The sequence below is a fragment of the Ovis canadensis genome, chromosome 7 (genome assembly GCF_042477335.2).
Source record: "Ovis canadensis isolate MfBH-ARS-UI-01 breed Bighorn chromosome 7, ARS-UI_OviCan_v2, whole genome shotgun sequence".
NCBI classification, from domain to species: domain Eukaryota; kingdom Metazoa; phylum Chordata; class Mammalia; order Artiodactyla; family Bovidae; genus Ovis; species Ovis canadensis.
This window is the reverse complement of record NC_091251.1, coordinates 48,455,988-48,479,656: the sequence shown is the minus strand read 5'-3', so window position 1 is coordinate 48,479,656 and position 23,669 is coordinate 48,455,988. Positions and strand designations below refer to the sequence as shown.

At 51.8% G+C, this 23,669-nt stretch overlaps 1 protein-coding gene across 11 annotated transcripts in view; it reads right to left on the bottom strand.

The window, feature by feature from the left end:
• Positions 1–23,669, bottom strand: part of STARD9 (StAR related lipid transfer domain containing 9) — a 114,411-nt gene that overhangs the window by 6,709 nt on the left and 84,033 nt on the right. For 5 of the 11 annotated variants that reach the window (XM_069596059.1, XM_069596060.1, XM_069596062.1 and 2 more), the window contains 7 exons: positions 19,255–19,451; positions 18,337–18,784; positions 15,982–16,241; positions 6,222–15,474; positions 5,884–6,060; positions 5,289–5,472; positions 4,810–4,947 (listed from right to left, as the gene is read on the bottom strand). In XM_069596059.1, the coding sequence (XP_069452160.1) occupies positions 4,810–4,947; positions 5,289–5,472; positions 5,884–6,060; positions 6,222–15,474; positions 15,982–16,241; positions 18,337–18,784; positions 19,255–19,451 (10,657 nt within the window). Of the gene's footprint in view, positions 1–3,786; positions 4,948–5,288; positions 5,473–5,883; positions 6,061–6,221; positions 15,475–15,981; positions 16,242–18,336; positions 18,785–19,254; positions 19,452–20,045; positions 23,016–23,669 lie in introns of those variants that run through there. The other 6 variants (XR_011258187.1, XR_011258188.1, XM_069596063.1 and 3 more) reach the window with 4 other exon arrangements.

Below are 23,669 nucleotides of genomic sequence, written 5' to 3'. Positions count from 1 at the left end.
TAAAATCTCACCTTAGGAAATGAAAAATCTCAACAACCTTATCTTACACCTAAAGCAACTAGAGAAAGAACAACAAACAAAACCTAAAGTTAGTAGAAGGAAAGAAATCACAAAGATCAGAGCAGAAATAAAGAAAACAATAGAAAAGATCAGTGAAACTAAATGCTGGTTCTTTGAAAAAGGGAAACAAAAATGACAAACCTTTAGCCAAACAAGAAAAAAAATCAATAAAGTTAGAAATGAAAAAGAAGTTATAATTACAGAAATAGAAAGGATCATAAGAGACTACTACAAGCAACTATATGCCAATAATATAGACAAATTCTTAGAATGGAACAATCTTCCAAGACTGAACTAGGAAGAAACAGAAAATATGAGCCAGACCAATCACAAGTACTGAAATTGAAACTGTGACTTAAAAACTCCCAACAAACAAAAGTCCAGGAGCAGATGGCTTCACAGGCAAACTCTATCAAACATCTAGATAAAACTTAACATCTATCATTCTAAGCTATTTTTTCAGAGGAAGGAACACTCCCAACCTCATTCTATGAGGCCACCATCACCCTGATAAACAAAACCAAAGACATCACAAAAAAAGAAAATTACAAGCCAGTAACACTGATAAACACAGATGCAAAAATCCTCAACAAATACTAGCAAAACTAATCTAACAATAGGATCATTAAAGGATCATACACCATGATCAAGTAGAATTTATCCCAGGGATGCAAAGATTTTTCAATATCCAGAAACAATCAGTGTGATACACCACATTAATCACTTGAAGAATACAAACCATATGATCATCTCAACAGGTACAGAAAAAGCTTTTGACAAAATTCAACACCCATTTGTGATTTAAAAAAAAAAAAAAAAAAAAAAACCACCTCTCCAGAAAGTGGACATAGAGGGAACCTATCATAACATAATAAAGACCATATAGGATAAACCTACAGCTAACATCATATTCAATGATGAAAAGTTGAAAGCATTTCCTCTAAGACCAGGAACAAGATAAGGATGTGCCCTCTTACCACTTTTATTTAACATAATTTTAGAAGCCCTAGCAATGGCAATCAGAGAAGGAAAAGAAATAAAAGGAGTTGGAAAAATTGAAAAAGAAGTAAAAGAAAAATTGGGAAAGAAGTAAAACTGTCACTGTTTGAAGATGACATGATACTTACTATACATAGAAAATACTAAAAGTTGCTACCAGAAAGCTACTACAGCTAAATGAATTTGGTAAGGTTGCAGGATATAAAATTAAAATGCACAAATCTCTTGCATTTCTACACACTAACAATGGAAAACAGAAACAAAAATTAAGGAAACAGTTCCATTTACTATCACAGCAAAAAGAAAAAAAATAGCTAGGAATATACCTACTTAAGGAGGCAAAAGACCTATACTCTGAAAACTATAAGGTGCTGATGAAAGAAACTGAAGAAGATACAAACAGATGAAAAGATATACCATGTTATTCGATTGGAAGAATCAGTACTGTCAAAATGACCATACTAACTAAGGCAATCTACAGATTGAGTACAATCCCTATCAAATTATCAATGGCATTTTTTACAGAACTAGAACAAGAAATTTTAAAATTTGTATGGAAACACAAAAGACCCTGAATAGCCAAAACAATCCTGAAAAGGAAAAATGGAGCAGGAGGAATCAGACTCCCTGACTTCAAATTATACTAAAGCTACAGTAATCAAACTGTATGGTACTAGCACAAAGATTTATAGATCCATGGGACCAGATAGAAAGCCCACACACTTATGGTCAATGAATCTATGACAAAGGAGGCAAGAGTATAAACTAGAGAAAAAATAAATTCTTCAATAACTGGTGCTGGGAAAACTGGACAGCTACAGGTAAAAGAATGTAATTAGAACACTCTCTAACACCATACACAAAAATAAGTAAAAATGGGTTAAAGACCTAAATTTAAGGCTAGATACTATAAAACTCTTAGAGGAAAACATAGGCAGAATACTCTGACATAAATGACAGCAATATCTTTTTGAATACACCTCCTAGAGTAATGAAAATAAAAATAAACAAATAACTAATTAAACTTAAAAATCTTTGGTACAGCAAAGGAAACCATAAACAAAATGTAAAGACAACCTACAGAATGGGAGAAAATATTTGTAAACAAAGTGACCTGGGATTAATCTCCAAAATATATAAACAGCCCATGCAGATCAATATAAAAAAAAAAATCAAAAAATGGGCAGAAGACCTAAACAGACATTTCTCCAAAGAAGATAAACAGATGGTCAGAAACACATGGAAAGATGCTCAACATCACTAATTATTGAATCAACTGAAACTACAATGTGATATCACCTCACACCAATCAGAATGGCCATCATCAAAAAGTGTATAAACCACTAAATGCTGGAGAGAGTGTGGAGAAAAGGGAACCCTCCCTGTTGATGGGAATATAAATTGGTACAATCACTATGGAGAACAGTTGGAGATTCTTTAAAAAGCTAAACATAGAATTATCATATGATCTAGCAATTCTACTCCTGGGCATATATCTGGAGAAAATCATAATTCAAAAACATACACACACCCCAGTGTTCACTGCAGCACTGTTTACAATAACCAAGACATAGAAGCAACCTAAATGTCCAACAACTCATGAATGGACAAAGAAGATGTGGTTCATATATACAATGGAATATTCCTCAGCCATAAAAAAGAAGGAAATGGAGCCATTTGCAGCAACATGGATGGACCTAGAGATCACCATACTAAGTGAAGTCAGAGAAGAGACAAATATCGTATGGTATCACTTATATGTGGAATCTAAAAAGATAGTACAAATGAACTTATTTACAAAACAGAAACAAAACAACATGCAATAAAAGAGAAAGGCACTATTCAGCTGTTTAAAAAAGCACCAGATTTACTGATATGAAAAAATATCTTAAAAATATTTTTAAGGAAAAAGCGCAGAGAAAATGGGTACAGTATGCTTCCATTCATGAACTTTACAAAAAGACATATTTTTTAAAGATATACATATCCTAACAGATGCACAGGATATCTCTGGAAATATACAGCAAACTGGGATGGACGAACGCTCCTGGGGAGGCAGAAAGGAGACTGAAAGATGCACTTGGCGTTCTGCACCTTTGTTACTATTTGAGTACTTTTTTTTTTACTATGTGAAGTTTTGCCTATAAAAGGCATAAAAGTTTTGCTTTCAGATTTTATATCCCCAGCCAGATTTCACCTCTGAGCTCCAGATCGGGATCCCAGCTGCCTGATTTTCAACTACTCCCCTGCATTTCTCACAAGTCAACACAGTCAATACAAAACTAGATGGTGATCTTCCCCTCTAAACCTGTCCCTCCCAAGGCTCCTCGTCACTTGGACATCACGAGCCCTTTGAGCCCAAAGTGTGTGTGGTTCTGACTCCTCCCACTCCCTGGCTCCAACTTCCAATCCACCCTGGTGCCTGTGGATTCTCTAGTTAACATATGCACTACTCCACTTGGACAGTGCCCTGAACCAAGCAACTGTCATCTCTCAGCTTTGTCTGTCACAGTCATGAGTGGGTCTACCAGGGCTGTTCTTGCCTCTTCTCTGGCACGTTTGTCATTCTCCCCACTAAAAAAATTCATCAGCAGCTTCGGGAAATAGCATAATCATATGGATTAGAAAGCAGCCAGAATTTTCAATAGAGTCTACATGACCTTGCCTTTTCTAGTCTTTTCTTGTGTGATTCTTCCATCTCACTCTTTACATTCCAGCCACACTAACCTTCTTGTGAATTCAGTTCAGTTCAGTAGCTCAGTCGTGTCTGACTCTTTGCGACCCCATGAATCGCAGCACGCCAGGCCTCCCTGTCCATCACCAACTCCCGGAGTTCACTCAGGCTCACATCCATCGAGTCAGTGATGCGATCCAGCCATCTCATCCCGGGTCGTCCCCTTCTCCTCCTGCCCCCAATCTCTCCCAGCATCAAGTCTTTTCCAGTGAGTCAACTCTTCGCATGAGGTGTCCAAAGCACTGGAGTTTCAGCTTTAGCATCATTCCTTCCAAAGAAATCCCAGGGCTGATCTCCTTCAGAATGGACTGGTTGGATCTCCTTGCAGTCCAAGGGACTCTCAAGAGTCTTCTCCAACACCACAGTTCAAGAGCATCAATTCTTCGGCACTCAGCCTTCTTCACAGTCCAACTCTCACATCCATACATGACCATTGGAAAAACCATAGCCTTGACTAGACAGACCTTAGTCGGCAAAGTAATGTCTCTGCTTTTGAATATGCTATCTAGGTTGTAGTTCCCCATAAAATTCTTCCCTTAAAGACTCATTTGCTGAGTCTTCCATCTGGAAAGCTCTTCTGCCCCCCAAGTATTCCAGACACCAACTTCTACTGAGTTAACTACTTCTCAGCTTTCCAGTCTCAGTTTAAACACAGTCTCTTCAGAGCATCTTTGCTGATCCTTCAGACTAAGTCAGGTTTCTGTTTCATATTGTCTTTGCACCCCTTCTTCATGGAACTTTCTACAACATAATTAATCATAAAACAAGCTACTTCCCTCTAATAATCTGTTTAAGGACAAGAACAATTTTGCCCAGTGACTAAAATAGTGCCCACAAAATAAATACCTATTGAATAAATGAATGAATGAACAGGGAAGGGAGACAAAACCACAGGGAAGAACAAAGGCCATTGCTCATGAGGGTTCATGTCAGCAGTGAGCGGCCTCTAGGAGACAAAACTTCCTAAGTATCACCGGTCCTGGCCCCCGGTTCATGCCTCGCATTTGCCTGCTCACCACACTGTCTGGGGACTGGAGCTGGCTTGGCAAGGCTGGGCTGCTGTTATAGCCAGAGGTGACACCAGATGAGAGGCTTCCGTTGGAGCTGGTGCACTGGGAGCCAGAGGTGGCCAAGGTGTGTAGTTTTTCCTCCTCCTGGGAAGGACAGGTCAGCATCAGCCAGCTTCGGGTGCATCATTGGCACACTCCCATCACCTCCCAGTGCCTCCTGCCTTAGCCTCACACCCTCAAGCCGCCCCCGTCCCACTCCCAACTATGTTTCCAAGCTGCCTCCTCCCAGTCCCTCGCCCGGGGACCAGAGCTGAGGATGACATGTAAACAGAGCGAAGCAGCTCTGAACAGGCACCAGGACCCGACACCTTCCTCCAGAAGCTATGTTCTAAGACTCAGAGGCAGCATGGTGATGGCTGATCCAGTCTGAGGTCTGCCCCAGGCCCAAGCCCACCCAGAAATCAGAGGCTTGCCTCACTCCCCACCTGCAGCAGCTGGGAGATGATCTGCTGGCGAATTCTCAGCTTTTCCTGTTCAGTCCGCTCCCTCAGTCGGTCCCGGGCCCGGGCAATCTCCACTTTGGCCTCCTCACGGGCCCGCTGGTATTCTTGTAGCATCAGCTCTATGTCAGAGGGTGGGTGAGAAGACCTTGATGCTGACCCTGAGCTCCTGGGGAAAACCAGAGGGGTGGAGAGATGCCTTCTAACGTGGTCAGTGGGCGATGGCCCAGGCCCGCTCAACACCGCCTTCTTGAAAGACCCATCCTCTCTTTGCCCACAGGGTCTTCAAATTTGGTTTTATAAACATCCGAGGCTCAGGCCTGCAGCCTTACATAGCACATCATGGTCCCTCTAACCACTCCACCCCCTCCACAGCTCCCTCCCACCCTCTTTTTTCCTTTTGCCTCTCTCCCCACAGCTGCCTACCACTGTCCACAGGCACATAGGACCCACTCCTGGTCACTCCTGGCATAGAAAGCTGTGGCCTCCAGTGTCCAGGACACTAGAGTCCAGGCCCCGCTCCCCACATGCTCTCGCCCCACACCGAGGAGGCTCCCCGCAGGGCAGTGGGTCCACCTACCGGGTGGTCTCCACAATGTCCTTCCTCAGCTGCTGCAGGTATTCTCGGCGCCGGCTGGGGAGGTCAAAGTCCCGGGCAAAGGTCAGTTGTTTCTTGGGGCTGAGGCTTCGTGTCCGGCGGGAGTTCTGAAGTTCCTCAGACCGCTCCCTCTGGAGGGTCTCTGCTGGGTGTTTTGGCCTGAGACAGAACGTGACTGAGTCATTGACGCTGACCCTGAAGCCCCTTCTCCATCTTAAGATCTATCTCTGACCCCCAGAAAATCCCAGAGCTGAGCCAGGGAGAGGGGAACAGCCGGCTGTTAGCCTTCTCTGGCCTCCCACCCAGGACCCGGTCCTTACCGGGCGTATAGCTCCTCCTCCTCAGCAGTGAGCGCCTCCCCCGTGCCGCTCTGCAGCACCTGCAGCAGGGCGTCTGCCTCCCCGAAGCCATGGTGCAGTTTTGCTTCTGTGAGTTCTGTGCTGAGGGAGACGTTCTGGGCCCCAACTTTCAGGGGGATCTGCTCCTTCTGGGGCCACTCAGGTGCCCGGCTCTGGTCCTCAGGGGCTTGTGGGAGCCTCTGGGACTGCTCTCCAGAGCTACAATCACATCTGGTCCCCAGGGAATCCATGGTACCTGGCCCTCCAGGAGAGTTATTCTGAGGCCCACACAAGTCACTAAATTTGTTATGCACGGGGAGGTCCCTCAGACCATGATGTTGGGGCTCAGGAGCCGTGTGCATCTGGGAACCAGGGGGCAGCAGCCCCCCAGGCTGGCAGGCCACAGGCGGGCCCAAGACGCAACCCTGGAGCCCTGGGGTATCAATCAACTCAGAGAAAGGGCAGGGGCTGTGGCGCTGGAGGCCCCCCCACGAAGAGGGAACGTCCAGAGCTGGCCGCAGCTCCACGGGAGATGCTGAGTGCTCACCCCTTTTCTCCGCCCTGCTCTGCCATCCACCTGGCCCCCTTCTGCTCAGTGGGCCACACTCTACTGAGGCCACATCCTCAGGCAGAAAGCTGTCAGCCAGCCTCTGGCTCCTGTTACCCAGTAGAGGGGGCGACAGTCTGCTCTGCACCCCGGCGGTGGCCCTGGGCAGACACTGCTGCAGGGGCTGCTGCACAAAACAGACCTGGAGCTTTGTGCTCTGCTGTGGGCTGCCTTGGGAGCTCACCCCAAGGAAGGGCCTGCAGTCGCCCTCTTCTAAGGAACTTCTGCCTTCTCCACATGGAGCCCCTGCTCTCCGAGAGCCATCTGCCTCATCAGTGGTTTGAGAAAAATTACCCACTGGAGGCCGGGGGGCAGGAAGGGGAAGGCTTGGGCTGGACATGAGTTTCTGGCGGCTGTCAAGGGAAAGAGCTGAGGGAGATGAAAGAGACAAGGCGCTTAGGGGGATCCCTGACCCTGGGGTGCTGGCACTAAGTGTGAGGATCGGGGAGGAGGCCCTGTCCACCAGTAAGGTGCTGGCCGACCCCTGCTCCTTCTGCACCCTGAGTTCCCCAACAGACTCCGCAGCCTGGGTGCAGGGCCCTGGGGAGGAAAATGCGCTGAGGCAGGGTCTGCCAACAGCCAGGCAGGTGGGTTCCTCTGGCTGGGAGCTGGGAGGCAGGAGGGCATCTGGAGAAGCCTGGGGGCTCAGAGAAGGCAGGTTCTGCTCAAAGGGGCCTTTCTGAAAGTTGAAGTGGAACGAGGGTACAGGGGCGCTCTGGGGCCTGCAAAGAGTGTCTTCCCCCTGAAGATCTAGGGGCCCTGCTGTTTTCCACACTGTCTCCTCTGCCTCTCTCTTCTGAAGTGTCCCAGGAACACGTCCCTTTCCTTGAGACATGCTAGCAAGATCTGAGCCCAGCCCTTCAAGGATCACATTGACCTTCTGAGGGTCAGCCTCTGGGGCCTGGAGGTGGAGAGGTGGTGAGGCCAGGTCAGTCTGGATGCCCTCATCCACAGTGGTCTGAGTAGAGCCGTCCATCATCTGGGTCTGGGGCACCTCATGAGGGGTGTCCCTCTTGGCATTCCACTCCTTTTCGGCCACACTTGGCTGGGAGAGACTCCCCAACAGCTCTGAGGTGCTGTGCAGGAGTTGTGAGAGGTGCAGAGACAGGTTGTGCATGCTGGCCCAAGAGGCCAGATCTGACTGGGCAGAGGAGAAGTCAGAATAGCTCCAGTGGGACCCACAGCCCAGGGTCTGTGTGCCTTGCTCCAAGGTGTCCATCCTGGACTGAGCTATGGGACCACCCACCTCGGGCGGATACAGCCACATAATCTCATCCACTGGACCTGCAGCGCTTCCCTCAGCCCAAGGGGGCTCCCTCCTCAGAGAACCCACTTCACCAGGGGTACCCCGGAACTGGGCTCTCTCATCAGGACCCTTCAAGGGGGCTGCTTCTTCAGAGCTGATCAGGATGTCGGGGTTCCTCAGGGCAGGCAAGGAACCCCATACTTCCCAAGCCTCACGCGAACCTCGGGCATTTCCACCGCTGCTGCGTTTGTTCAACAGGCTCTGGGCGCTGGCCAAGGTGCTGAGGTGGGAGTGGAACAAGGAGCTCTGGTCCTCTAGGCGGCTATCCATGCTGCTCTGGGCCACGTTTGGTGGTGCTGGGCCCTGCGATGTGGGGCGGCGGGAGACACTGACTGCACTGCCAAACACATGCTGCCTCCAGCCAGGGCGTGCAGGCCCCTTGGGATGCCAGGGAAGGAAGCAGGGGTTGACGTCACTGGGGCACAAGAGCAGGGCTCCTCCGCCCACATCCGTGGAGTGCCGCTCCTCTGGCCTGGCTTGGCCACCCTGTCTCTCTGGCTTTCCTGACTGGGCCTGTTCCAGAGCACCAGATGGGTGGACAGATGTGAGATTGGGGGTTGGCATTCTCAAGAAACCTGAAGTCGCTGAGTAAGGTGGGGGTGCGGGTGGCAGGGGCCTGAGATCAGCAGCAATACTGTCCAAGTCAGAGAAGCCTTCCTGATCACAGCCCTCAGCGTTCAGAGACGTTCTCAATTTTCCTGAGGAAGTGCCCCTGGGGTGTGAGGTCCACAATCGGTTGGGCTCCGCGATATCCTCCTCTGTTGGGGAAGGAGGCTCCACGCTCAGGTTCAGCTCCTGAAGAGACCGGGAAGAGCTAACCACAGAGAACTGTGGTCTGGAGTGTCTGCGACCAGAGAAGACTGCAATTATAGGACGTGAAGCCCGGTGGTGGGGCGCCGGCTGCTCCCTGCCAGAAGGGGGCTGCCCGGGGCCCTGAGCTGCTGGCCAGTGTGCTCTGCGTTGGCCTAAGGAGACAGTGGCTGAGTCACCGAAGCTGGGCAAGATTGTCTTGGACACAGGGGACCTGGCCACCGTCCTGCCCTCTCTGTCTGGACCTCTAGTCTGACAGCTGTCCGAGCCACCTTCATCAGCATGTGGGGGACTCCTGACCCCCGCAGGGTCTTCACGGCCACCTGTAGCCTGGTCTCGCTGTTGCTCTTCCTCCTCCCATAGACTGTCAACCTGGGATCTGGAGATATACTTTAACTCTGTTATGAGTTTGGCTTGGGGATGCAAGCCACCATGATCCCTGGACCCTGGGGGAAGTTGCGGCTCTTCTGAAAGGCATCTGATGTCATTTCCCAAACATCCCTGTTGTAGTCCCTCCGGCAGCTCACTCTCAACACACCGGTCACTTAAATTCAGGGTGTGTGGTCCCTCTGCTGCTGCTGGCTTGGGTTGAGAGCCCTTCACACCCTGGCCCCCCCCAGAGCTGTCCTGCACCCTCCCGGGTGTCTCAGAGCACTTGCCCTCGGGGAAAGGGATAGCCTCAAGCTCGGCTCGGACTTTCTTCTCGGCAGCCTTCTTCTCAGGATCCCCTACTGACCTGGAGCTCCCATCAGTGAGCGAGTGGCTGAGGGGGCTCGTCTTCATGTCGGGGCCAGAAGGGGAGCTGCAGCCCCCAGTCAGAGGCAGGACCCCAGTGGCAGAGGCCTCCGGGGTGCTGCTGTCTGCTGGCCCCAGCTCTACATTAATGCCTTTGGGCTCAAGGCCATGAGCCAACAGCACGCCAGATTCCCCGCCAAGGCCCTCTCTTCTCTCCATTCCCCAGGGCCTGGAGGGGACCCTGGAAGGGTGGTAAGGGTGTAGAGGGGCCGTGGAAGCCCCCCTGCCCAGGTCATCATCTCTGTAACATAGTGAGGTGGAGGGAGGGGAGGAATGGGCACCCCAAACAACAGGTTGAGGGCTGCACGGCTGCCAGCAAGGACCAGATCTACTCTCTTCCTGGCCCCGGGATAGGCCAAGGGTCTTGCTGCCACCAGGGCTCCATGAGGAGACACCAAAACCCGAGTCTTCCCGTGGGCATCTGCTCAGGGCCTCCTCTCTGACTCCCCTGGGGCTCTGATCTGGCAACAGAGCTGGCCTGGGACTTTCCATGCTGGCCCTGCAGGCTTCCGCCGGCCCAAAGCCAACACTCCCTTCCTGCTTCACACGTGGCTGTGAGGGAGCTTCCGGTCCAAACCCCCTCAGGGCTCCAGGCAGGAGAGTACCCCGTTTGGGGCTCGCTCTCCCTTCTTCTAAGCTGGTGGAAGCCTCGAGGCATTGGCCCTGGTCTTGGTTAGGCTCTGAGAGGCTGGTTGAGTTCTGAACAACAGAGATCACAAGGTGACTTTCAAAACAGGTTGTTCTTCCTCTCTGTGCAACGGCTTGGAAGTTATCTGAACCTCCTCCCCATGTGCAGTCCAGAGTCCCAGGTTCTTGGTGGGCTGGGCTGCTCTCCTGATGGCCGGGGAGCATGCCCTCGGCCGCAGCCAACACCTCTCTCCCCTGTGCGATCTGTCCAGAATCCTCAAAAGGGGCCTGAGAAAGTGAGGCAGCCACTACTTCACCTGTCATCACCCTCCTGTCCTCCTCCCTGGAGGCTGCTGAAGAAGGAAGACCATCTGAGCCCAGAGCATCAGCAGAGGGAGACGCTCCGGTTGCTTCTTTGCTGTTCTCTGTGATTTCAGAAGAGCTTGTGTGACACACAGATTGCTCACCTGCTCCCAGGAAACGCTCCGGCTTTCCGGTGCCATGGCTCCCACCTGGAGCAGGGTCGGTGTGGGAGCAAGTCCGTGAGGGACACTGCGGCCCCATGTCAGTGTCAGTGCTGGGCAGAGAGTGGAACCTGTCTGCAGAGGGGGGTATGGCCTGAAGGACAGTTGTCCTCTTGTCAACTGATAGGTGTCCTGGTTCAATGGAGAGAGATGCCATGTGATTCCGTGCTTCAGCCTCATTTGGGGTTCTGTTGGCCACTGACTGGCCCATTTGAGGACACTGCAGCCTGCCGGGGGCCCTTGAAGAACATTCAGGTTCTAATAAAGTCTTGCTGGAAGGCAGGACTGCGGCCCCAGCCACCACGTCGTAAAGCTGCTTCCCCTGAGTCTTTGCCTGTCCTGTCTCCTCCAAAATAGCCAGGCTTGTGGGTGGCTGAGCAGAGGGCTCCGACTGAGGTACCACTGGTGGGGACATAGGCGCTGAGAAAGCCCCACCAGCAGGACTGAGGTCCTCGGCCTCCTGCCTTACCTCTCTGCCTTGGTTGTCTGCTTCTTCCAAGGGGCTGCCAACCCTCCTCTCAAGCAGGCTAAAGGCCCCATTCAGGGCACCGGCTCGGTCTGGTCCTCTTGGTTCAGCTGCCTTGGCTCTGGAAGGAGAACCTACCCTGCTACCTGGGCCCATCGAGCTGCTTCTAAGGTGCCCTCCCTGGTCTTGGGGACCAGTGCTTGCTGACCTCTTGCCCTCTGCACCCAGGGGAATGCTCCCTGGTGCACTGGATTGACCATGAGGTCCCATGGCCACGGATGGCACAGACCCAGGCCGGGCAGAGTGCGCCACAGAGGAGCACTGTCTGCTGCCTCCCTGCAGGCTATGGCGTCCAGACGCCCCAATCTGGTCCTGCTGCTCCACTCCAGCTGCCAAGGGACTGGTGGGCATTTCCAGCATGATAGGATCCAACACACAGTCAACAGAAGAAATGCCTAGAGTATTAGGTGCAGAGAGATCGCTTCTTGGCAGCCTTGTTGAATTCAAGGGCAAGGTATGACTCAGGTCTTGGTGAGGAGCCATACAGGAGTCCGGCTGGCTTGGTAACAGGCCGGTCTTGTGGCTGAATGATGTGTGCACACAATGGTGGCACAGGCCAGGGAGTCTCTGAGTGGCCGAGACTGTGTTTCTCTCCTCTAGGCTCCCTCTTTGAGCAGCCATTTCTTCCACTCTGCCTCGAACTGCGGGCTCCTCTTGCTTATGGATGCACTTAGCAGGATGGCTTTCTTGAACACCGTCCCCAGTCTCCAGCTCCTCCAGACTTCCCAAGCTGCGGGGCTGGCGTCTGAGGCACACTGCACTCACCACCTTGCCCTCCTCAGAAGCCCCCTTGGGCCTGGGCTGCAATGGCAGAGCTCCGGCTGACGCTTTCATCCTCGGGTGAGCAGAGGCATTGGTGCATTCTCTGCAAACTGTGCACACCCCTAAATAACCACCAGAGTCCTTGGCAGGTGTGTCTAGCACAGCTAGGTAGGTGTGCCCTCTCACAAATCTGCTGCCAGGTCCCCAGGGATCAGCGCTACCATTCACCTCCACTTCCCCAGCTTCATCAGCCCTACAGATAACATCGTCTGTCCGTTTGGGAGAAGCCAGCTGATCCTTGAAGGGTGGGTGGTTTCCAAAGCTGCCTGTCCTCAGCACGCTGTCAGCCGTCTCCTGGTCCTGCTGGTACTGGAAGATGAATTCCTTGCTGACTCCTGGTGGGTGGGAAGCGTGCAGCTGCTTACCCTGTTTGGATTCAATTTCTGAGATGCCATTCTCCAGCTGCATCACACTCCTAATTAGCCTAGCCATCTCATCGGCATTATTAACTCTTTCACCCCATGTCTTTCCAGGTGGTTCTTTGGGATTTGCTTTAAGCACTTTTCCAGGGACTTTGCATTTGCTGAGGTTTCTTTCCTGACAGCATGTAACTGACTGGAATTGTTCATATGTGGACTCAGTCTGTGAAAGCTTAAACTCTTCTGAGCCATCTCTGTAATGGGGTGCTTTTCCAAGAAGGCCAGTTTCGTTTCTCCATTCCTCCTTATGGGCTGGACTCTCACCCAGGGCCAGGGTCTCTGGGCTGCTTACCTTACAACGCACTGATCTAGACTTTAAAGGAAGAGCGGCACCCTGTGGCTTGTCCTTGTCAGGGGCTAAATAGATGGTTTTACAGGTGAAATCAGACCTAACCCTGGAAGGAAAGTGTCTCTTTGCGTCAAAGGCCTGGGCCTGTGTGAGGACTGTGTTCTGCCCCTGCCCTTCTTCCTCACCCGTCTCAGATTCACTCGCAAGCAGAGGCTTCCCCGACCCAGAACTGTTTGAGGAGACACTGCAGTGGGACTGTACAGGAGCCTTTGCTCCCTGCCCGAGCGTCGTAAGACTGTGTCTATTTAAAATTCCAACTTGATTTTCAAATTTACATACTTTTATGCTGGTAGATGGGAAAAAATGTCCATTCTGAGTGACAAAAAAATAAACCGAATTATGGCTTGTTTCTTTAACCTTTCCAAAGCATTTTCCTTCTTCTCTACAAACTTCCTTGGTGTTCAAATCAACTGGCCTCTCGGCTGCGACCTGCTGAGATGATACAATCTTGGAATTCTGGTTTTGTAATTGTACTGGCAACTTATTCTCCACATACACACTTTGGAGGACCTGGTGCTCATGTCCAAAGCCCCAGGCTTCCCTGAGGGGTGGGGAGGGCACCCTTGCTTCTCTGCAAGCTGGAATTTCCAAGGCAGTTTCTGTCAGGGCATCTCGGCTTTTGGTCACATAGAATGTTTCCAAGGGAGGTGGCTGCAGGGAAGATGGAAGTGGATTCCAGGGAGCAGAGTGAAGGTATAGCTCTGGACCAGATGGAAAGGGGCAGGAAGGCCTGCTGTGTCTTCCACCCGCTTCCATGGAGCTCTCCTGGGAGTCTGTCTTCTCTTCCTGCGGGGGGCGGTGGCTGTTCTGACCTAATTGCCTCTCTGGGCCTGCTCTCTTCTTCTTCAAAGGAGCCCCGCCTCGGGGGCAATGGGGGTCTTTGGTGGCTATGGTGACAATATGGTGACAAGGTTTCTTCAGGATGAAACACTCATCAGAGGACGTCATGAGTCCAGGTTTCTTGCTGCTCTGAGAGGACTCCTCCAAGCTGCTCTTTTTGACTCCCTGCACTGCCGTCACAGGGTACGCCATCTTGTTTTCTGCTGCAGAGACCTGTGCATTTGTAGGTCCAGAAGTCAACGATTCTACATCTGCTGAGTAAGTTCCACTATGACTTGCCTCTTTCTCACTAGTTGTAAAGAAATCTGAAGTACCTTCTACCTTGACATTCAGACTGTCCTGTTCTTTCTCTGCTCTCAAACGCCTAATTTTGGACAGATGGGTTGGAACATTGTTGAAATCTGGGCTGCTAGATGCCCCAGGACCAACTGGTAATATAGTATCTCCTCCCCTGCCGGAAGCTTGAATGGGAAAATCAGAGTTTTCCTTAAGGGAGGGGGAAACTGGCCTGGGGGCTCCCGTGGCCTCCAAAACAGGATGAGACAGTTCAAGGAGGTACTTTTGCTGGAGAGCAGCCCAGTCTCTCTCACAGGCGCTGCCAACATAAGTAAATGAGCTGGCAGAGGCAGCCAACAAGCTGGACACACTAGAGTTGGATGCTTCAGAGACGCCTTGCTGGGCCGTGTCAGGGACCCCACTGGCTTGAAAGGTACCCTCAGCTCCTGGGTGAAGAAGGCTGCAAGGGTCGCAGAGGGACACAGACCCAGAAACAGGGCCTGTATACACACTTCTAATGCTGCAAGGCAGCTCAGTGCTGGCCGGAGGCAGTGTGGAGCTGAAAGGCAAGATGGTTTCTGTACCTGGTGACTTGAGTTCTTCTGTATTGAGCCAGTATCCAGGCCTTTCCCAACCGCAGCACTGAACCTCCTGGATGTCGGGACTTGGACATAAAGAATGTTGGGGGCTGCTGGGATTGATCTTGGACTCACAGGAGAACCAGGAATCCATGGACACCAGAGGGCTCCCTCTGGAGGGCTGCACATCTTGGAGCATGGTGGCCGGTTCTGTGGGACTTCCCGCCACCGCCACCTCAGGCTGCTCACAGGGCTGCTGCGGCTGGGGTTCCAGGTAAAATGAACTGCTCACTGGCAAGATGGCATCTAGCCTTGGGGCTCTTCTGTGACTGATGGAACCAAGCCTGCATACTGCCTCCTGGCCCCCTGCAGGCAGAATGGGGCTCTGCAGGCGCCAGAAAGTCTCCGTGGGCATCTCATCAGTTGAACCAAAGAAAGGCTTTCCTTGCCAATGGTCCCCTGGTTCTTCTTCAGCATCGATCAGGCTGTCTAGGGAAACACTCCTGTGAGCCAAGGTGAATGGTCGACTGCCTGAGGATGTGGTGAAGCCCCTCCCAGAGGCTCGTGCTCTGGCCTGGCTGTGGCCACAGCCGCTGGTGAGGTAACTGTGTCCTGGGCTGTCCCGTGGGTTTCTGGGCCCCTTCTCGGCCAGTGAGTCCTCAGATATTTGGCTGTCGTCACTTTCAGAGTTGTCTGGCTCTGGGAGGTCCCGCTCCTTCCGCTGGGTCTCCTCCAGCTCCAGCGGCGCTGGCAGGGCTTGGGCACAGACACAGAAGAGAGAACCAACTGAGTAACCACTATTTGTGTCAGATACATCACCTTTTTCTCTTGCAAGAGCCACTATGGGGCTGGAGTGTGTGAGGCCACGGTGTCTGGGTCCCCCACTCTGTGCTGCCTCTTCAAAAGGCTGCCATGAGACAAGCAAGAGGACTTTTCAACCCTAGCTGCCAGGACCCTCTGCTGTCTTTTTGATGCCTCGCTTGGAGACAGTGGTATGAATCCTGCCCAGAAAGTCTTGGCTGCCTTCCCATGCCCAAATGTCTACTTGGATCCATGAAGATGTGAGGAACTGCAACTGGCTCCCTCAACAACCTCGTGGGCCCAAGGTTCCCTTTTGTTCACCACCCTGCTGGCGCATGGCCTTAGCCCTCCTGGTCTGAGTGGAAGGGGTAAGGACCTTCAGCTTACCCCATGGCTTTCACTTGTGAGCTGACTGGCCCAGAGATACTAAACTCTGGGCCACCATCTGACGGGGCTGCTTACCCATTCTCTCCACTTCCTGGACACTGGCCGACTCGGAGCTCTCGGTGAGGCACGTGCCCAGGTGTGAGGCTCCCTTCCAGGCCAGGGCCTTCCTGGCTGTGCCAAACTGCCCCTCGCCTGAGGAACGGAGGGCATGCTGGATGAGATGCCCTATCCTTGGGGGGTAAGAAGCAGCCAGGGGCAGATACTCTTCTGATAATTGCTCAGTAGGGTCAGGCATAGGTGGTAACGTGGTGGAGGGATCCCGATTCACGAAAACACTGTGGAGACAAGGAAAGCCATCTCAGAAGACAGAGGTCCCTACTTCCTCCTGACAAAGGGAATATAAAGTCCTCCTCAGTTTGCTCTGAAACAGATTTAAATCTAGGCCAGGGCTTCCTTGGTGGTTCAGTGGTAAAGAATCTGCCTGCCAATGTAGGAGACACAGGTTCAATCCCTGGTCCAGGAAGATCCTACATGGTGTGGAGCAACTAAGCCCCTGAGCCACCACTGAGGGTGTGCTCTAGAGCCTGAGAGCCACAACCACTGAGCCCACATGCCATATCTCCTAAAGCCTGTATGCCCTAGAGCCCATGCTCCACAAGAAGAGACGCCGCCACGACAAGAAGCCCATGCACTACAACCAGAGAGGAGCCCCTGCTTGCTGCAACTAGAGAAAAGCACATGCAACAGTGAAGACCCAGCACAGGCAAAAATAAATAAATAAAATCATTAAAACTAGGTCCCTAAGGTCTTATGAGCTTCCCTGATAGCTCAGTTGGTAAAGAATCTGCCTGCAATGCAGGGGACCCCGGTTCGATTCCTGAGTTGGGAAGATCCACCAGAGAAGGGAACGGCTACCGACTCCAGTATGGCTAGCCATTTCAGTATTCTTGGGCTTCCCTTGTGGCTCAGCTGGTAAAGAATCTGCAAGCAATATGAGAGACCTGGGTTCGATCCCTGGGTTGGGAAGATCCCCTGGAGAAGGGAATGGCTACCCACTCCAATATTCTGGCCCGGAGAATTCCATGGACTGTATAGTCCATGGGGTTGCAAAGAGTCAGATACAACTGAGCAACTGTCACTTCATTTCATGGCCTTTAGGGTCAGAGGAAAGCTCTACAGGCACACAAGACAACTGCAGACTAGAGCCCTGGCTCTTAAAGCAGCCCCGGGTACACTGTGTTCCTCATTTTCTTTACTTATAAAAAGGTTGGACGGAATCTGAATCGAATCCCACCTTTAGGGAAATCTTCCAACATGAGGAACTGAAGAATAACTGAAACGGCTCTACAAGGACCCAAACAAACAAGTCTTATATAAGGAAGCACATCGCATAGAACTGACCCACTTTAACAAATTAATGATATGAACAAATTATTAAGAAGCCAAAAAGGATGATTAAAAGAAACTTGAAGGATATAATGACCACATGCAGTGTGTATATCCTATTGGATCTTAACTATAAATATATATTTTGAGGCAACTAGAGAAATTTGAATATGGCCTAGGTTTTTTATTATACTTATTATTTTAATTTTGTTGGGTGTGATGACAATATGGTTACAAGGAAAGCCCTTATTTTTCAGAACTGTATATATTTGCTGTAGGACCGGAATGACATGCTGTATAGGAGTTGTTCTAAAATACTTCATCAGCAAAATGAAGGAGGGGAGACAAAGCAAATCGTGACACCTGCTCTGGGTGACAGGTACATGATTCTTCCCACCTTGTGTGTTGGAAATGTTTCACACTGTCTGAAGACTATGAGTGATCGGTGAGCAAACATAACACTTACATTAACTGCACCTACTACGGGCGAGGCCCTGTGCTAGGCCCAGAGCATATGAAGAGGTGGACACAGCCCTCTGTTCCAAGCAGTCGGGGAGACAGCATATCCTCGCCTTGACTGAACATGAGGAGTGAAGGAGAAAAAAAGGAGGAGCCCAAACTGAACCAGAAGTCAGAGAGACAGTGCTCCGCATGCTCAATATGGTGGGGGCTGAGCTGCTGACTAGAGCTGCTGGGTGGGTGGGAGGGGAAGGGGGAATGGTGCGGGAACAGACTGCGGTTGGGGCAGCAGCTACACAAGGAGGCATACGTGGACAGCCATGGTCTGGAGCACAGGGAAGACGAGGCTGAGATTCTCCCTCAGGAGATGTCACCAAAGAAGCAAGAGCTGCCGCTCAAAGTGTGGCAGGGGCAGTCTTAGAAGAGTCCAACTATAGAGAAAGGAGAGTGGTCAGAAGAGAGAGAAAGCGATGAGCAAGAGAAGAGCAGACACATCTTTCCGTTTCACAGATGGAAGAAACTGAGGCCCTGGGAAGGCGCTGTCAACCTCAGCCAGTGCCTTCAGGCGGCCTCCGTGGGCTATACCTGCGCAGCTGGGCTGAGTGCCTGCTGCAGGGCCTTCGGAGGCGCAGAGAACTGCAGCTTGTCAACCTGCTTCTACGATGAGGCCCTGGGATCAGGGCACCGGGGCAGAGGGCTGGGAAGGGGGTCCTCCGGAGGCGGTCATCCTGGAGCCAGCACAGTGCCCTGAGCTGCTCCGGTCCCCTGTGGGCCTCCAGCAGCCTCTGCTTCTTGATGACCCTCTCCAGCTTGAATGAGGCTCTTCTCTGCCAGATGTTCCACTCGTGTCTCCGCAGGAACTGCGGGTGCACCACGTTGCTCTGGCTTCGGACCTGCGGGTATGGCTGAGTCTTGGGGTCTGTCTGGCACCACGAATGAGAAGGCACTGCAGCCTCAAGTTCTTTCTCTGCTGCGTGGTCTTGCTGTGGCTGCTGCCGCAGGTTGGCCAGCCAGGTCTCTCCTCTGAGCTGGTCTGCAAACCAAAAACACCCCAAGAGAAGGTCAGCCCTCCCTCCCTCCCTGGACTCAGGCACCTCTGGCCACAGCTGTACCTGCGCAGAGTGAAGAGCTGGCCAGGTTGACAGGGCGGGATGAGGGCCACAGGGCCTTCTGGGGCAAGAGTGACGGCCCCCCTGACCACACGGCAAGGAGATGTAGCCCCTGGCCTCAGCAGGGCAACAGGCACACACACGGGCCAGCAGCAGAGCCTGGACAAATGTGTGCACATGAAGGAGCAGGCAGGAGAACCATCACCCCGATGAGGGGCCAAAATGAGGCTGTTTCCTTACTCTTGCTTTTAGCCCCTTGTAAGAGCCCCTGGTCTCTAAAAGAGGGGAGAGAACCCCTAATACCATAGATTCCATCATATCACAAAGAAAACAAAGGAAAGAATACAGAAGGCGGGGGGGCACAGAGAGATGGGAATGGCAAGCAGGCTCCTACCGTCTTCAACCCGCAGGCCGGTGTGCAGCTGTTTCGGCTCCGCTTCCTGTTTGGCTCTAATCTGTCCCACTAGGATCTGCTGCCTCACATCCCCCACGAGGTGCTGCTGCTGCTGCTGCGGAATCTGGGTCCCACAGGGCGTCTCTCCAGCCCTCAGTGGCCAGTGGTCCTTGTTACTCTGCTCTCCCAGCGCTCTCCTGTCACAGGGGCCGGGTCACCCGGGGGAAACGCAAACACAGCTCAGTACAAACCACAGTGGCCTCAGCCCCTCCCAGGGAACCCTGCCTTGGACAGGGTGCAGAGGGCTCCGGACTCCTGACAGCTTGGGACACACCGGCACGGTGTCACAGGCAGCTGGTGATGTCACAGTGCGGGAGGGGAGAGCAGTCCTGAGGCTAGCAGATTCCTAGGCTGTGGGCTCAGCAGAAACACAGGTTCATTTTGGTTAAGGAAAACAGCAAAGTATAGCGGTTGGGTTTTTTTTTTTATTATTTAATTTTTAGCTAAATAAAGAAACCCTGTCATTAAAAAAAAGAGAGAGAGAAGAGAATAAAAAGGTATCTGCTGAAAATGTGGCATAATGAGAGTAGAGCAGAAGTTCTGGGAACATGGTGGGAACGGAACTTCTCATCCACGTTCAGAGCCCACGACTGCACCTCTCAATCTAGTAGTGGGAGGAGAGGGAACTCAGACACACACCGACCTGCATGTGCCCCAGGGGCCCCGGGGGAGGGCTGGTCTCGGGGAGCGAGCCCTGCAAGAGGGTTCAAGACCTTTAGGCTCAGCCTCACCTCTCAGAGACACCTGCTGATGTGTTTACTGGTGAAACTGTCCAGGATGTGTTTAGATCCAGTGGGGAGGCATTGGGAACATGTTGGGGATATAAATAAAACATGATTTAGCCATGAGTCAATCATTTGTAGTACAGCTGAATTTTCCAATAATACAAAATTTTCAAAGGTTCTATTGGCTTGTACAAGGACTCAAGTTCATTCCCCAGCACCTCTACCAAAAGAAGAAAAAGAAAATTCTAGACTCAGTCATGCTTTACTCTGCCACCAGGTTCCTGCAGGACCATTGACGAGTCAGAGCCTTCCTCCGAAGACTGACAGCTTCTCCCCTCATGCTAACTTCTCCCTTGGTCTCACATGCCTTCTATGCATGGGCCTCCCATGCTGTTTCTTCAGGGCCTCTCCATTCCTGTCATTAAGGTTTCTAAAAGAGCCAAATGCATGGGGCTCTGCTCTGAGGTGAGAGGGGAAGCATCCAGGAAGGTTCAGTGTTTGCTGGAAGCTGACACATAAGCTGGATCTGGCTGTGCTTAGCCTACCCTCGGCCCTCATTCCAGCCCCAGGAGCCCATGGCTCTCAGGCTTGGAAACTCACTCAGTGACTTTACACCAGAAGCGGATGGCAAACTGGCTGAGCAATGCGCTCTGAGGAGTCCACTCCACTTAGGAGATTTACCACCTTGTAGAGAAGAATGAAAGCAGAGGTCCAAAAACTACAGCCTGTGGGCCACATGGTCCACAGCCTGTTCTTGTGATTCAGTTACTGGAACCCAACCACACCTGAGGTCTATGTATTGTCTAGGGGGTTTCTGTGCCTTGCTGGCAGAGCTGAATAGCTGCAGCAAAGCATAAAACACAATCCAGCTGCTTTTGACTTAGAAGAAATTAAGATGTCTTACTGTAACCTGAGGAGGACAGTGAAGGATGGATGGGTGGGAGAGTGAATACAAGCACAGGGGCGTGGGTGGGAATGGACACAGTGGCAGGCTCCTCTGTGGAAAGGAGGCTGTGTGGGGCTCAAACTGCAGTGGGTCCAGGGACCTGCACCAGGTGCTCTGGGGAAGACGGGTGCTGCTGCTGGGATCAAAAGGCCAAACACACACAGTGGAGTGTACAGAAAACACGTATGGCAGAGGCTAGCAAATGGAATAAAAAGCCAGTGAGCACCACACAAACAGAAATAACAGTTGATGAAAAACATTTTACACATAGACTTGTATGTATCATACCTGCATCACAGCTCCAAATTGTATCTGAGCCCGGACATGGATGAATTACAAACCTGAACCCATCAGAGGGTCTTAAGACATACCCAACAAAGATCCAGACCATCAATTACAAGAGACAGGGAGGAGACATTTATTCTGAATTCCCGGAGAGTACTCAGTTTCCTTCCTGACTCTCAGATTTATTGGGTTGACCAAAAAGTTTATTTGGGCTTTTCGCAAGCTGTTATGGAAACCTGAACAAACTTTTTCTCCAACCCAGTACAATCAGATTCTCCCTAGAAGACAGCTCCTTTATCCTCCCCCGGGGAAAGCTGCAGCTAGCCATCAGCTTCTGCAGACCCAACAGTGGCAGCAGGCCTGCAAGGAGAGGCAGTCTGGAAGAATCCCCACAGACCCTGCACGTTCGCCTGAGTCACACACCATCAGACTAAAAACGGCTCCTGTGCTGAGCACGTTGTCAAGTTCCCAGAAAGCAAGTGAAAAAGAACATGCTGGCCTAATGCTCCATGCTGGGTAGATGACCAAGAACCAGTCTTCAGTTACCTGCAGTTGAGGACCTCTGTCCCTGTCAGATGGTACCCTTCACCCTGGGGAACCCTAGCACCTCCAGCGACTGCCAGGACTCCATCAGGCCCCCTGGCTGCTCAGCTCTGGAGGCTTCTGCAGCAGAAACGCAGAGGCACCCACTTGCAGAGGAGACAGTGACAGTGGCAGCAGCAACAGCGTCCCTGGGTTCTAGGCACTTAAGGCTAGGTTCCCCAATTCCAAATGGGACAATGCTAAGAACACAGATGACAAAGAGTTTTCAAGGACAAACTGGTCTCAGGTCCAGATAACTGCCAACGGGCCAACCTCCCTTGCTCTAGAGTCAGCGCTAGCTTTTCAGGCTCCCAGCAGAGAAGCACCCCATCAGAGAGAGGGGACGGAAAGGAAACCTGGGACACAAGGAGGCGTCGGAGCCTACACCACCCAAGAGCAAATGAGAGACCCTCATGGAGACACACGCCCAGATGGGGAGCCCTGCTGACAATGCGCTGGGCCCCTCATGCTCACGGTCTCTCCAGCCCGTCTAGCAGATCACAGGCTTGAGCCCACCCCACCCACTGCTGGTGCATGCCTGCGGGTGATGGCAACTGGGTAGGACCACCCAGCCCAAAGGCTCCCAGGGCTGGAGCTAAAGATCGGAGGCAGCAAAGGGGAGAGGCCTGCTTCTCTAGTCGCCCTCTGTCCTCTAATGAAAGGGGTCATTCTTGGTGCTGCTGAAAGGTCACGTCCATGCCCATGGGGGTAGAGAGCCTGAGAAGACTTCAAAAAGACAGAAGACCAGTGTTTTTCTGGGGTGAATGGGTCTGCTAGGGCAAGATACGAGGACAGGAAAACAAAAGGGAGGCCACCTTCCAGGGCAGCAGGGCTGTGGGGTGACGGGCACTGGGCAGAGCATTCCATGTGCACCCGCTCCTTCAGCCTGTATCACAAGGACCCCTGGGACAGAGATGGTAGCACCCTTACTTAGAGGTGAGCAAACAGGCTCAGAGACTTAGCTTGCCTAAGATCACATAGCTTTCTGTTGTAGAGCCAGGAGGTAAGGCTACTTTACCCAATGCCAATATCTCCTCAAGTATCTGTGGCTCTTTAAGTTGCAAAGCCAGGGCTCCCCTGGTGGCTCCGTGGTATAGAAGTCAATGCAGGAGATTTCTATCACTGACTTGGAAGATCCCGAAAGATGCAGAACAACTCAGCCCATCACCACAACTACTGAGCCTGTGCTTTACAGCCTGGGAGCTGCAACTTCTGAGCCTGCACGCTGCAGCTACTGAAGCCCACGCACCCTACAGCCCGTGATCCCCAACAAGAGAAGCCACCACAAGGAGAAGCCCAAGCACCTCAGCTAGAGAGTAGCCCCCACTCACCACTAGAGAAAAGCCCACGTGGCAATGAAGACCCAGCACAGCCTAAATAAATAAATAATTTTAATTAAAAAAATAGTAAGTTGCAGAGCCATTTCCTGTAAACCTCTGGACTCTGGGGGAAACACAGCCTCAGTGTGTCTTCCCAACAGAACTTACCTATGATAAGGCCCCCTTTCATGACTTCACTACAAAAAGGGAGGTCATTCTGACAAAACAAGAGCCCTGGCTTCAGCCCTGAGCTCACCTTGGTCTTGATGCGCTCCACTCTGTGCCACTCCTCAGGGCCCCCAGTTGCCCTACACTGGCCATCCTCCCTGAGGCCGGGATCACTGTCCTCCAGGCCTCAGCAGCCCTCCCAGGAGCGCCTGCCTGCTGCTCGTGCTCCTGGGCTCAGGGCACTCCTGTCCTCACCCTCATCTGGCCATCAAGGTCTGACCCAAGACTCTCCTCAGCTTCCATCACCACTCCTGGCCTGAGGAGAGAGCA